The sequence below is a fragment of the Acartia tonsa genome, chromosome 4, assembly GCF_053477335.1.
Source record: "Acartia tonsa isolate MP-2025a chromosome 4, ASM5347733v1, whole genome shotgun sequence".
Lineage (NCBI taxonomy): Eukaryota > Metazoa > Arthropoda > Copepoda > Calanoida > Acartiidae > Acartia > Acartia tonsa.
The window spans coordinates 26,869,002-26,883,271 of record NC_137263.1 but is presented as its reverse complement, the minus strand read 5'-3'; the positions used below and the strand labels follow the sequence as shown (position 1 = coordinate 26,883,271).

The 14,270-nt window shown below is 31.5% G+C and overlaps 1 protein-coding gene across 1 annotated transcript; it reads right to left on the bottom strand.

Annotated features, from left to right (window-relative positions):
- Window positions 1–441: 441 nt before the first annotated feature.
- On the bottom strand, window positions 442–14,058 carry LOC145316614 (uncharacterized). The gene is made up of 12 exons (XM_080157252.1): window positions 13,432–14,058; window positions 12,122–12,230; window positions 11,316–11,455; window positions 10,920–10,987; window positions 5,396–5,644; window positions 4,866–4,940; window positions 4,065–4,244; window positions 3,468–3,601; window positions 2,649–2,821; window positions 2,025–2,148; window positions 1,420–1,880; window positions 442–806 (listed from the first exon to the last, which is right to left on the bottom strand). Exons 1-12 carry the CDS (start codon window positions 13,585–13,587, stop codon window positions 741–743), a joined length of 1,935 nt encoding a protein of 644 aa, XP_080013378.1. The 5' UTR covers window positions 13,588–14,058; the 3' UTR covers window positions 442–740.
- Between the last annotated feature and the right edge of the window lie 212 nt (window positions 14,059–14,270).

The following is a 14,270-nucleotide window of genomic DNA, read 5'->3' as shown; positions in this document are numbered from 1 at the left end:
CGCGCGTCAGTTGCGCATTTCAGAGAGCATAAGCGTAAAAAGCGTATAAAGATCTAGATATTATGCATTCAGAAAACTTGTATTGGTCAGATATGTTATGGGTATATGTATGTAAGTACACCAATTTAAATTTTTTATTTGACGTAGGATTTTGTTTTCATAAACATAATGATTTCAAGAAAAAATAAATAGAAAGAGGTTATTTAAAAAATAACAATTTTGTTACAACTTTTAAAATATTTTCTTCTGCTTTCTTGTTGGTTCTTCATATACTAGCAGATACGCCACTAGAGGCCTCTTTGGTCTCTAGAGGTGGTTGAATTCGACCCCTCAACCCCTTTTTTAATATTGTAGTTTCAGAAGGAAAAACTAAAATTCATTGTGGAGGCTTATTCTACATTTTAGTATATTTAGGTGAGAAAATATATAAAAAAAAGAAGAAAATTTTATATTTCTATTAACTCTATCACAGTCTAGTTAACTTGTTAACAACAATTATTCTAAATGTTGCATAAATGATTTATAATTTAATATTTACATACAAAATTGTGGTTTCATATAAGGATTCTTGAGACTTTCAATAAATAAATTTATTTTACAATTTTTTAATTCTAAAAAACACTCAAAAATTATTTTTTCCTTTTTTATTGTTTGAAAAAAGATAATTTCTATAATTTATGGAATATATAATTTAAATGTCAGAAATTTAGCATCATAAGAATTTGAAGGATATGATAAGTTTATAAGTCTGATGTTAATCTCTTTTGTTTCTTGTATGCCCAGAGCCATAATATCAGCACCAACATCTGAATAATTCAGAATAATAGAAATACAAAATCTTATTAGGAAATTTCATTCTAAAAAAAATTGACTATTTGTTCATTTGAACAAAAAAAATATTTTAATTTGAAACATAAAGTGTAAAGAAAGAAAGTCAATGGGTGCTTATCCCTTAACGGTTGGGCCCCTTGCAGCACCTTTATCGGTCGAGGGTGGGGGGGGGGGGGAGGGGCGTTCAACGCCCCCCTATTATCTCAGCTCCTATACCTCCTATTACAGCTAGAGGGCTAAAATATTTTGTGCATGTCCCCTGTTTGATAATAAATTTCCTACTATGAGTGAGTCAAAGTCAATTTTTGCTTCCTTCACCCTTTTATTTAACAACCTTTGTTTTTAGAGATAGAAAAAACCGAATGGTTAAATAATGATGAAAATTAAGTTGGTTAATTTGTCAAATAAAAATAAATCTATAATATTTAATAGTATTTTCAAGATAAAATTTTTAACTGTGACCTCCTATGAATGCCCTTTACTTAAAAAAAATGATCTATTTTTATTTAAACATGGACAGACATTAACCAACATTCAACAATAGAATATAATCTTATAATTGAATAAAAACTAGCTGTACCAGTTTACCTGTACACAGAGTAGCAAAATCCAGATAAGAACTGCCGAGGGACCACCACCACCAGTTATACCTGGCCTTACATTACTCTCCACTCTATCCGTCCTGTTCTCATTGGATATATTGAGACTATCCTCATTAAATGGAAACCTGTCCATGATAACCATAATACCCGCCACAATCACTGTCTGGTTGCCTACAATTTCATCCTCATCAACAGCCATTCTCCTATTCCTTGTGGAATTTAAACCTGGGATGCTGGTTGCTGTTTCCTCGTTGATATAATAATCGTATTCTATATGATGTGGTGGACACTGTACAGGAGCACAGGTTGGCATACACAGGGTCACCAGAGCCTGGAACTGAACAGTGTCACTGCTGGGAAATTTGAAGGCATCAAACTTTGTCCTGAGAGAGCTGGAGTTGGGCACTGCCTCCAGGGATTCCATTAGGCCAGGGTTTGATGGACAACCTGAATAAGACATCTACTTTAAAACATGTCGAATGAAATAAACTAATTCAAAAAAATTAACATTTTAATAGTTAAGATATTTTAAACTACTATGTTGCGTCAAAATTTTTTTTTGTATTCTTTAACTGTATTAAAGGATCATACCTTTTGAGTCAATAAGAAGAATTTGATTGGTATCAGCTCCGTCCATTGCCATGAGATCCTTGATAAACATTCTGTAGCCACTCTCCTCGCCAATATCAAATATTAAGGACAGGGGATCACCAATCTAAACAATTCTCTGTATTAAACTGTATCCGTTACTTAAGCGCGTGAACAGATATTCCCCAGAGGTGTACTGTGTAGGCCATTATTAGATAACCTACAGGGAAGACAATGTCACAGGATTCTGAATCCTCATCTCGCGCGCCAATCATGTTCTTTAATTATCCCACAAAGTGTTGTTTTATTTGTGACTTTTATAATATAAACCAACCAAAAGCGTGCACAGGGTTTTGTCAGGGTGGAGTATTTCTTAAGAGACAGAAAAGAGGGGATTGCAGGCATTCCCAATCTTAATTTAAAGGGGGTGTTAAAACCCACATTCCGCACGCTTTTTTTATGAATTGCTGAAACATGAAAATCCAGATATTAACCACGCTGAAGACCCAAGGTAAACCAATTGGAAAACCTATGCACTAATGTAACCTAATTCTTTTACTATTCTAACCCAACTTTCCTAAATCTATTTGTAAAACATATGGTTGGTATTCTAGGCCTACCACTCACCTTAGCTGTGTTGATATTATTACCATCTTGATCCGCTATTCTCATAGTAATGTTTGGAGGTGCTATAAGAGCTGCGGCTGTTTCTGTATCACTATCAGTTATATCCTCGGGTAGTTGGAAAGCGGTCTTTACATGGAGATTATTCATTCCATACTCACATCTTGCATGGAATCCTAAACAATAAAATAAGAATATTAGGTAAGGACGAATTTGCACCCAAGAATAATAAATATAAATTAATCTAGTCTATGCCTAAATATTGCTGTGAATAATTTTCTGAACTCCTCCGCTCAACATCATAACCCCAGGCTTTACAAGATGACATCAACTTGATTTAGAATAATGACATCAGCTATGTAAAACTATCCTATTATCCCCGTGGGGTCACTACATACATACATACCAACATCTAGACTAGTGATGACAACATCATTATGACTGTTGAATAATGACATCATCTATGTATAACTATCCCTCCTATCCCTGTAGGGTCACTACATACATACATACCAACATCTAGACTAGTGATGACAACATCATTATGTTGAATAATGACATCATCTATGTATAACTATCTCTCCTATCCCTGTAGGGTCACTACATACATACATACCAACATCTAGACTAGTGATGACAACATCATTATGTTGAATAATGACATCATCTATGTATAACTATCCCTCCTATCCCTGTAGGGTCACTACATACATACATACCAACATCTAGACTAGTGATGACAACATCATGATGTTGAATAATGACATCAGCTATGTATAACTATCCCTCCTATCCCTAAAGGTTCACTACATACATACATACCAACATCTAGACTAGTGATGACAACATCATGATGTTGAATGATGACATCAGCCGTGTAACCGCCAGTTGTGTCTCTTTGAACAGAACATCTGACATCTTTGTAGCCAATACTCAGCTCAAATTCATTACTGGATCTAAAAAATTATACATTTTTTGTAGTTACTAATAATCATTTTCATTTCTTTATCTGTGGTCATTGGCTGTCATTCATTCAATTAATTTCATTTGAAAATTTATGTTTCGCAACTGATTTTCGGCTGTCTTGTGTCTCATTGCATTCAAAAGAGATATTTTACCCAGCTCTTTATTGCTCTTTAGGGCCTTTAAAATTTTTTGCCAGCCTGGGTGTTAGAAAAAAAGGATGGGAGAGGACATAGGACTTTTTATTACACTAGTCCTTAAAAATTTTCAATGAGGTTTTCTTATTAGTTGGCTGAATTTGGGGAATTTTATTGAATCTTTAGTGGTTGGGTCATTAAGTTGAGTGTCCAAATGTTTCAACCACTAAAAGTAATCTACAAAAGGGGTAATTTTTGTTAATTTTCATTAGATGTACATCTTATCTTATCCCTTTAAATCCCTGAGAAAATGTATTACCTGACGTCATTCATACAAGAATGTGGCCTAGTCATTGTATAAATTTTTCCTCTGAAGATGGACTGTGCCTGGACCTGGACAATCATACTCTCAGCTGTACACACCACTGTCACGTTATAGCACGGGGTCATCTCATAGATACGAGCTCCACTCAGAGATAGGTATCCAGAGTTTATATACCTGCAACAAAGGTCAAAATTAATAACAAAGAAGTTTTGGAAATTTTTGAGCCAAAATAGAAAATTTTTTTTTACATTACTGCCAAAAATTTGTCACATAAAAGTTTGAAATAATTTAATTTATCATTGAATGTTTCTTTAGATACTGTGATAAAGGTAGTATTACTTTAAACAAATCAGAGAGAAAAAGAAAAATAGAAAAAGGGAAACAATTAATCATTTACCATCATTGGTTCATAATAAAATATATAAAAGATTATTTTAGAAAAATCGTTTATACCCTCAGTAGAAAACTCGCTAAAAGTTGCCTTATAAAAGGCTAGTAGTTCATCCCCTTTGGGGACAAAACATGAATTTAAATTTGTTTGGACAGGTAGCTAAAGATGGCCCACTGGTTAAATAACCACATATCTTTGAAGACCATATATCTGACCAAGAAGACCATAACTATGACCTAGAAGACCATTTACCAGACCTTGAAGGCAACATATCTGACCTTAAATACCACATATCCGACCTAGAAGACCATATATCCGACCTAGAAGACCATATATCTGACCTAGAAGACCATATATCTGACCTAGAAGACAATATATCTGACCTAGAAGAATAAAAATCTGACCTTGAAGATTGTGTAGTATGATGACTGAGTCTACATACTCCAAATCCAATTTCATTCCAATCGAAACTCCGACACCTATATAAAATTTTTAAAAATTTACATTTGTTTGTGTCTGACTGTCTGTCCTTCTGTCTGTTAATCGGTACTGCTAGGGTTGCCTGTTAATTAAAGGTGCAAGATATTAAATTATGTTCACTTCATCATTACTTCCCTTAACTTCCTCCTCCCTTAATTTCCTTCGTCCTTATATTTATCTTTCACTTACCCTTCACTAACCATAGACATATAAACATTCCATAAAGAGAAGAATGAGGGCGTGATTTCCGGTCGGTAAATAACATAATTATGCATGAATTGGGATCTGATGTGTTTGACAACGTAACTGTAATTTTTTTATTACCCCTTGTCCCTGGACGGTACAGTCACTCAAACTTTCTTATATTTGTTTCTATATCTTTCTCTCTAGATTCATGTTAACAAACATGATATGACTTCAACGGATAAAAATATTTGATTAAGGACAAACCTACCTGAAACTGCTTTTCTTGCAAAGTTCTTTACACTGTGTCCTTGTAAAAACTCCTTCATAAACACTATCCACTGTCTTAGCAATCCTGCCGGACATTTCAGTGATGCCACAGGTATCTGCTGCCAGCTGGCAACCTGGCTCCAGATACACAGCTCCAGGTGAAGCCGTCAATAATTCATCTCTCAGAGTTGTGTCCAGATTCCATTGGGAGAAATGACAAAGTCCTCGTTTAGGATCAAAACTTGCTGAACTAAAATATAATATTAATTTAAAAATATGGCAAATTTTATGATTTCTATGAAAACTATTAAAACTTTTAAAAAATTTATCTAGAACGGTTTATTAAACTCATTTATGATGAAAATTACAAAGCAACAACAAAAAAAGATAAGTATTATGATTTTTGTATTAGCCATGAGAAAATTTTATTAAATGAACCACTATTTATAATTCTTAACTTTAGACAAATTTTTAAATTCTAACATTTTTTGCTAGCTTAATACCATAAAAAGTAAGGACTTCAAGACAAAAGCCTAACAATTAAAGGTTTCGTTATCTGTCAAAATTTGTACAAATAATGAGGTTGTAATAAACTCAATCTCAATTGGAATAACGGCTTAATAGCTGTCAGTATTCATTGTTTTTGTTAATGTTCTCCTTCATGGTATACAAACGGCTAAGGAGGAGGATATTTTTTTGGGAGGATTTGGGAGATCGCCCACCCTCTATTTTTAATTTTAATTTTTAAAGGAAAAATGCAAAAAAAATATTGGGAACGAAGATTTTTAGGGTCGGTTTCTCTTGGGAAAAGGTGTTTTCCCCCAAAACAGTTAAAAACCTTCACAGGACCTATGAGAAGCCACATCGTAAAGTAGAAGCATATCGGTTTAGAGGTTAGCGATATCCTTCGGTACAGACAGACAGACACAGAATGATTCTGTTACTTTTTTATAATGATCACTTTTAAAATTTTTTTTTGCAACTTTGCACTTCTGAGTATTGTTCTTCTTGGTCTGCATAAAAATATTGGTATTTAACATATGTGTATTCACTTTTTTTTGCATACAAATAAGAATTGTGAGAATTAAATATGGCTGTAAGGAATGCATATATCACAAATATGAAAGTAAAGCTTTCCAAATCATTAATGACCATATGGCCGCTAAATAACCATAATTTTAATTAATTACTTTTAATTTCTGATTTTTATTACAATTTGTATAAGTATTATTAAAAAAACACTAAAAAAATTGGTATTTATAAAAAATATGATATAAGCAGCCGCACCTAATTGCTTCGCGACTACGGCTGAATATTAATTTGCGTTTGCAGCGTGGCTGCGACTGAGGCTGACGAATAAGAACCAAATCAGTCTGGCCATTCGAAAGATCTTAACAAACGGACCTTACCAAATCATTAAAAAATATAACGTTATTATATAGTCTTATTTGCAGAAAAGTTGTTTGTTGTAAATTGATATAAAACTTTTGACAAAAGCAAACCTTGATAATAAGATAAAAAAATGTGCCTAAATTATCCATTGTTAGGGTTTACGCCTGACGCAATTATGAGACAAGCAATTGCGTAACTCTCCGTAGGCAAATAATCTTATGAGTTGGCAAAGATTTGAAGTAAAAACAAGGTTAAGTTTGCGCAATTTTCTGGTAAGATAAGCATTATTTTCACACACCATCATCTACAAAACAACTTTCAAATTAATTCTAAATTGAAATAAACTAGCGGGTGTGCAACTACCATATTAGGACTGTGTCTTAAAACTCTTAAAAGTAAAACTCAATGCAAAAAAAACGCAACAGAATGTATATGGTTGTGTCTGTCATAAGCGAAGATTCTCACTAACCACTTAACCAATTTGGTTGTCATTTACAGTTTCTTATAGATACAGAGAAGGTTTAAAGAGGGCAGGAGGGGACATACACAATCCCAAGAAAAATTGTCCATAGAAATTTTTTTTTCAAATTTTTTTTTATTAAAGCTAAAATGATAAGGATCGACTTTCCCTTCCTTGAGGTTCCTATGAAAGTATTTATGGGCGTAGTCTCTAGTTATATATAAAACATAGAGTGATCAACACAGTTTAATTAAACATGTTATTTTTATTTGATAAGTCCAATACACAATGTTTCATGTTAAACAAGGATGACAACATCCATAAAAGCGAAGCACTGAAACGGTAGGACAAACAGACATTAACACTTGTATAGTATCTGAACTGAATAATCAGAATTTAAAAGTATAAGAGTCGAAGCAAAATTGTAAGTAAATATGTTGAAAAACTGCTTGAATCAGGATAATGTTTATGGACATACTTACATTTTTGGACTTGATTTTAGAGTTGCTTCGCTTATAATATTGTTCTTTGTTGTCCCAGGAATCAATATACCAAAAATCAGATCAAACGGATAATTAGAACACTTGAAAATTTGTTGTTAAAAAAGTAGAAAAATCAACATGTTTAAAATGGACGTACGGACATTCTGGTAATGATTATAGAGTTGCTACGCTTTCTAAATCGTACCTAACTACTACAGGAATCATCATGCAAAGTTTGAAATCGATAGGACAATTCTAACATGCCTAAATTAACGAATAAAAGGTATCTATCTCGGACGGACGGACGGACGGACGGACGGACGTACGGACGGACGGACGGACGGACGGACGGACGGACCGACCCTAATTATAGAAAAGCTTCGCTTTTAAAAATGATAAAACAATCTACAATAAAAAGAAGCAATAAATAGAAAATATGCAAACAAAATCACTTGACTGTATATGTATTTATATACATATATACATGTATATATTTTAATGTAGTCAATCCATGTAAACTCTGATATTATGAAAAACACACTATTGTATACTAGGGGTACTAAAGGTTTTATGGGAAAACAACTCCTCCTCAATTTTCAATTTGAGTTTTTAAAAGAAAAGGTATAAACAATTTTTTGGGGATCATTTTTAGGGGGGAGGGTGAAGATATCCACATCAAAATTAGTTAGAAACTTTTCCTGGACCTATAAACTTCACCGTAAAGGAAACCCATATCCTACGCAACAGACAAAAAGGTTACTACTTTATATAATGGGATATAGTGTATTGTCGTGATAAGCTTTCAATCAGTAAAACAATATAACCGCATTTGTTTCGTAATTGATGCAATATTCATGGGAACACGGATGACAGTTAGTAAGTTTTTAACTTCTACAGATGGAATAATAAATAAGGCTATAGATACAAAATTACAAGATTTAATATGGACGTTTTACTCAATGTGATTCTTTTGTAGAGTAGCTTCGCTAGTAATATTATGATATAAAATGTAAGCAAAATCCTAGGAAAATTACATAAAAATCTTACTTCAGGAGGTAGTCAATCAAAATCGAAAAAGTGCCCGACATTTTTTAGAGTACCATAAATACATGAAATGTTACTAAACTATTGACACAGGAATCGTTACAAAAATCAAACTAAAAAAGCTAATATTATAAAACAACATTAGTTTCATTAGTAAATTGTTAAAAATTGGTTGAATGCCAAATTTTGATAGTTATTTATCGCATGCATTATAGCTTTCCACGGATAGTAAAGTAAAAAATTAAATTCCAGTTTTGTTGACCCCGGGCCAAAAATTACTTGTATTAATTTTATGATTTTTATTACATTTGTAGAAAATTGTCTATAAAACGGTAAAATACACGATTTTTCAGTATTGCATAAAACTGTTTATGATTCAAGGAGTTAATAATACTGGAAACAAATATTTATACGCCGCGCCAGTGATAAAAAAAAATTGAGAGAAAGTGTGAAAAAGACGCATGTTCACGAATTTAAATGATCTTAAGTTTAATTAAACCTTAGTTAAAAGTATCCAGGCAAGCAAGAATAATCATCATAAAATTAGAAAGTAAAAAATAACAAAACATCAATTAAGGAAAATATTTTTAAATGAATTATCAATGTTTTTTTTTAGTGCTTAAAGAAATATTAAAAGATGGATAATAATAGAGTTGCTGTAACTAGCTAATTCATAAAATTATAAAAAAAAAACGAAATATTGTATTTTAATTGTTCAATCTATGTAAATAAGTCACGGATTTCTATCCAGATAAAGTTCTATGATAAAATCTTCTGACGAATGTAAAAAAATTGAAATTTAATAATATTAAAATCATACTAAATCAATATCACTTTACCTGGTAAAAATTATTTCCTTATCCTATAACCATCGAAGCAATTAAAAAAATTATTCATAACTAATAAACCTAATTTTTGTATATTTTTTTATAGTTTAAATAAATGATGAAATGTAAATTGATTCTAAATTAAAATATCACAATTTCATGACATTAAGTCCTTGGTTTCAATTGCTTAGAAAATTGTGTGAAGGTTTAAAATGTTACAATCTAAATGTTGATATCATGCAAATTAAGTAAAGTAAATTCATTAACATTCCACAAACCTTTCATTAGAAAAAAGAGGTTTGATACGAGTTATTGGTTAGTGAAAGTGGAATCGCACCTAACATGTAGTTTTCAATTTACAAGTTTTTTTTCAATGTCTAATCTTTTCTACATAAAAGATCAGTTCAAATGCATTAACCGTGCGTGTGAATCCTATTAACAGTAAGAGGTAATCTATTGATTGGCAAGCAAATCTAAAAATCTAAGACATTTGAGCAAGATAATCTTACGACAGATAATAACAATGAACTTTGGTTAGAAAACAAATAAAAAGTCAGGATTATTGAGCTTCATTTCTCAATCTCAAATGTCCGTCTTTGAGAAGCAGTGAAAGGGAAACGTGCTTTTAAAGATATACGACTAGAATTATTTGAATTTTCTATACCAATGAGCATTCAGTAAAAATTTCCTTGGAACGTCAGTCTGTCGGTCATGCTACAAAAGACCAATATTTATATTTAATATAAAAAGGTTTTGTGATTTTTACTATCTAGATATATGTTTATTTATTAATATCACTGAATATCTGCACTATAAATCACTTATTCAATTGGCCTTTCCACATTTTTTTGCGTTCGCTACTTATGGATGTTGTCATCCCTGTTTTAATACATTATAGTTAATTTCTATACTTAAATGCCTATAGGTGCACTTTTTGTTATCGTAGTTTAGATATAAATCTATAGATGAATATTTTTCAATCAATTCATTTCCGTTGAAAAAAAACTGTGACATGAACACATGTTTATACTGATTTTATAGAAAAATTACTTCAAAAATAAGAGGTCTACAAAAAAAAACGATTGCATATCTAAATTCTATGGAAAATTTTACATCTACTACTTACTAAAAGCACCGACTAGCTATCTTAAATAAAAAGCAAAAAAACTAAGACAGCTTCTTTTCCATGAAAATAAAATAAAATAAACTTAACTTTTAATCAAGGTTCAGAGCCTGTTTTTATCCAGTGCAGTGCATGGAATTAAATCAATCAAATTCAAAGCCGTGCTGGAAAATATTACAAAGTTTAACTTAGTTTACCTGCATTTCGTCTTCTTTTTTAAGCATTTTACAGCACAATCAATTTCAGAGCTTGAATTTACAGATGTCTAAAAAATAATGTAATAATAATTTCTTATTGTACATTTTTATATTCGTAGAAAGCTGGATATAATACGATGCTAGACATAGTTTTTTTTATATGAATGAGAACCGGTTCCTATCCACCGGATTCGAATGAATACGAGAAAAAGAATGATTTTCTTGTCTGATATTCAAGATAGACGGCTGATTATTTTTATGTAAATATTCTTTATACCATGGAGAAGTATATTCTATATACTTGGTTCGTCTGTCGGTAATGGTCTTATCATCTAAAAGACTTTAAATTACTATTGGAGAAATCCGTAAGTCTTTAGTATAATAAAATATTTTCACCTGGGGATTTTGTATATTGAAGTTATAAATAGTCTCGACCATCCATGGACTATTAAGAGGACATAATTGTAGTAAATCAGGTACACAAATCTTCTCTCCATATATATTATATTCATCAGAAGTCAGATCATTTGAATCATCTAAATATTAATTAATCCTATTATATAAAGTAATAAGCTTTTTTTGTCTGTAGCAAAGGATCTCGCTAACCGATATGGTCCTTCTTTACGCTGAAGCTTCTTATAGATCCAGGGAAGGTTTTAAAACTATTTTGGGGAAGGGTATCTCCACCCTTCCAATAAAAATGACCTCTCCCCCCAACAAAAAAAAATTATATTTTTTTCTTTTTCCTTTTAAAACTGAAATTGAAGGGGGGGGGGGGGGTCAACTATTGGGCATAGCCGCTAGTATTTTATATTAACGAGCTTGATTTCAATATACACTTGATTGTATTCAATGCAATAAAAAAATACGATATTAAAATTGTTTATAATAAGACAGAGGATAATTTTAAAAAATGATTCAGCCAACGTTATAATTATCCTTATAATATGATTCCTAGCACAACAAGGTATGACATTATAAGCGTAGCATTTCTTTAAAAAGCCCAAAAAATGTAAAAAGTTCTTGCATACAATATTTTTCAGACCTAGAAATATATATTATGCCAATCAAATTCTGACACTCTACATATATTAATGTTTGTTTGCCCTACCTTCTAAATTTTAGATCTTAGCTTTTGTGGTTATTTTTTATTTTCTTTAATTTTTCATACTTTCTTTAATTTATAAAAAGCAACAACTTACCTGATTTTTTTGCTAAAAGTTGACACTGTTGTGTTGTCTTGAAATTAAAAGCTTGGCACTTTTGTTCTGCTTTACAATATTGTATACAGTCCTCTACTTTATACACATCCTATACATATTTATTCATTGATTCGGCGATTTGGTTTTAGTAAATAGATATAGTAGAAAGACAACCTTACCCAAATGCTTTATAATAAGAAAATCGACTATTTATAGCACGGCATCATTATGCAAATGAAACGAAACAAGGATGACAATAAAAGCTAATAAAAAGATGAATTGTCAGAAATAATACGTTTTTCCTATATCATTTTTAAATGAGGCGTTGACATCCCCTTACTATACGCCACTGACTACAATACTTGTGTCAAAAACTAAAATATCTCCTAAGTCATAACCATCCCGGAACCTAATGTTAGCTTCCTATAAATGGAGAACTCATATGGTTTAGTGGTTGGCGAGACCTTATTGGAAAAAATAGAAACCTTACTACTTAAAATAATATAGATAGAAACACAACTTATTGTTTCTCATTTTGTTCATGGAATACAATTGTTTGATCAGTTCAATTAAGATGTTAGAAAAAAAGGAATAAACAAGGATGACAACATCCATAAGTAGCAAAGCTCAAAAATTATGATTGTATATCAGGAAATAAAAAACTATAAAGCAGTGTCATATAATAAATATTAATATTGGTAAAATAGGGAAATCATCACGCAACCTTATAATCATGAAAACCTAAAAATCTATAAATCGATCTAGCACCGCAATTAATAGACAAATCTTAATGAAACTTGATGGAAATATGTAGAACAATATCATACTTAATCCCTGATAATTTCAACCTCAATCCTGAATAGGAATTAAGAAAACCATGAAAACCTAAAACATCTAGGAATCGATCTAGCACCCCAATTAATATAAAAATATTGATAAAACTTGGTGAAAATATGTAGAATATAAAATTAATTAATCCCTGAAAATTTCAGCCCTTTATCTTGAAAAGGGGTTAAGAAAATCACGAAAACGTAAAAATCTAGGAATCGATCTAGCACCCCAAATAACAAACAGACAGACAAAACAATGTAAATATTAGATAGGCATATATAGTGGGAATCTTCACTAAAAATTTCAGCTGTCTATCTTGAATAGGAGCCGAGAAGATCACGTTTCCCCCAATTCATTAATAACGGACAGACGGACGGACATTGTGAATTATAGAGTAGCATCGCTACTAAAAATATATGTCTTTTGAATCTTTAAAGAGAGTTTATATTATAGGATATTTGTTTTATAAGATATCTTACCTTAACCAATCCAATAACATTTTTGGTTAAAAATTTGTTTCCAATGGTAATAGAGAAGGATATATCTCCGGGAGCACAATCAAGTGACAGAGACAACACAAATTTCTCTGTGAGAATCATCACAACAAAAATAATTAGTTTTATAATCAACACCATCTCTCATCACTATTTGGTAATTTTAACAATTTCTTAAGCATTATGGTAAAAAAGACTATGTTTTATATAACTAACTTTTCTTTCCTTTTTAATTCATGTAATTATATGAATTTAAAAAGGGTATAAAATAACACTTGTAAAAGTATTAATTTAGTATTGTGTTTTGTGTGAAGTGAACAATTTGGAAATTTAGCTCCGGGTAGAAAATTTAATATCGTCGTGGATATAATAATTATAGGTTCATATTTCCTTACTTCATATTATAATCACAGTTCCAATTTAATATTAAGGTTTCATGGAACATGTAACGTTAAAATTTTAATATGTCTATTTTTTATCAACTTAACTTTTTAAAAACTTTACACTAGCTATTGTATTTTTGCACAATGTTCTTGGATTTTATTATGATATCATGATTAGATTTAAAGCTATTTTCAATGAAGGTAACCGCATGCAATGCAAACACCAACTATTTTGCGTCTTCACTCTGGGGCAGGGCGTACTAGGAGAGGGAGCTAGGGTACCGGGGGGGAGGAGGGTACTTTACAATGGATTTAAAAGGAAGTCTCCGTATTTCTAGAATCTAATTCAATCCTTGCCAAGCGATTTGGTTTCCGTCGACAAACAAAAGGGGAAACGAGACGCGCTCTGCGCCATGACCCGGTGTGATAATAAGCGCAGAT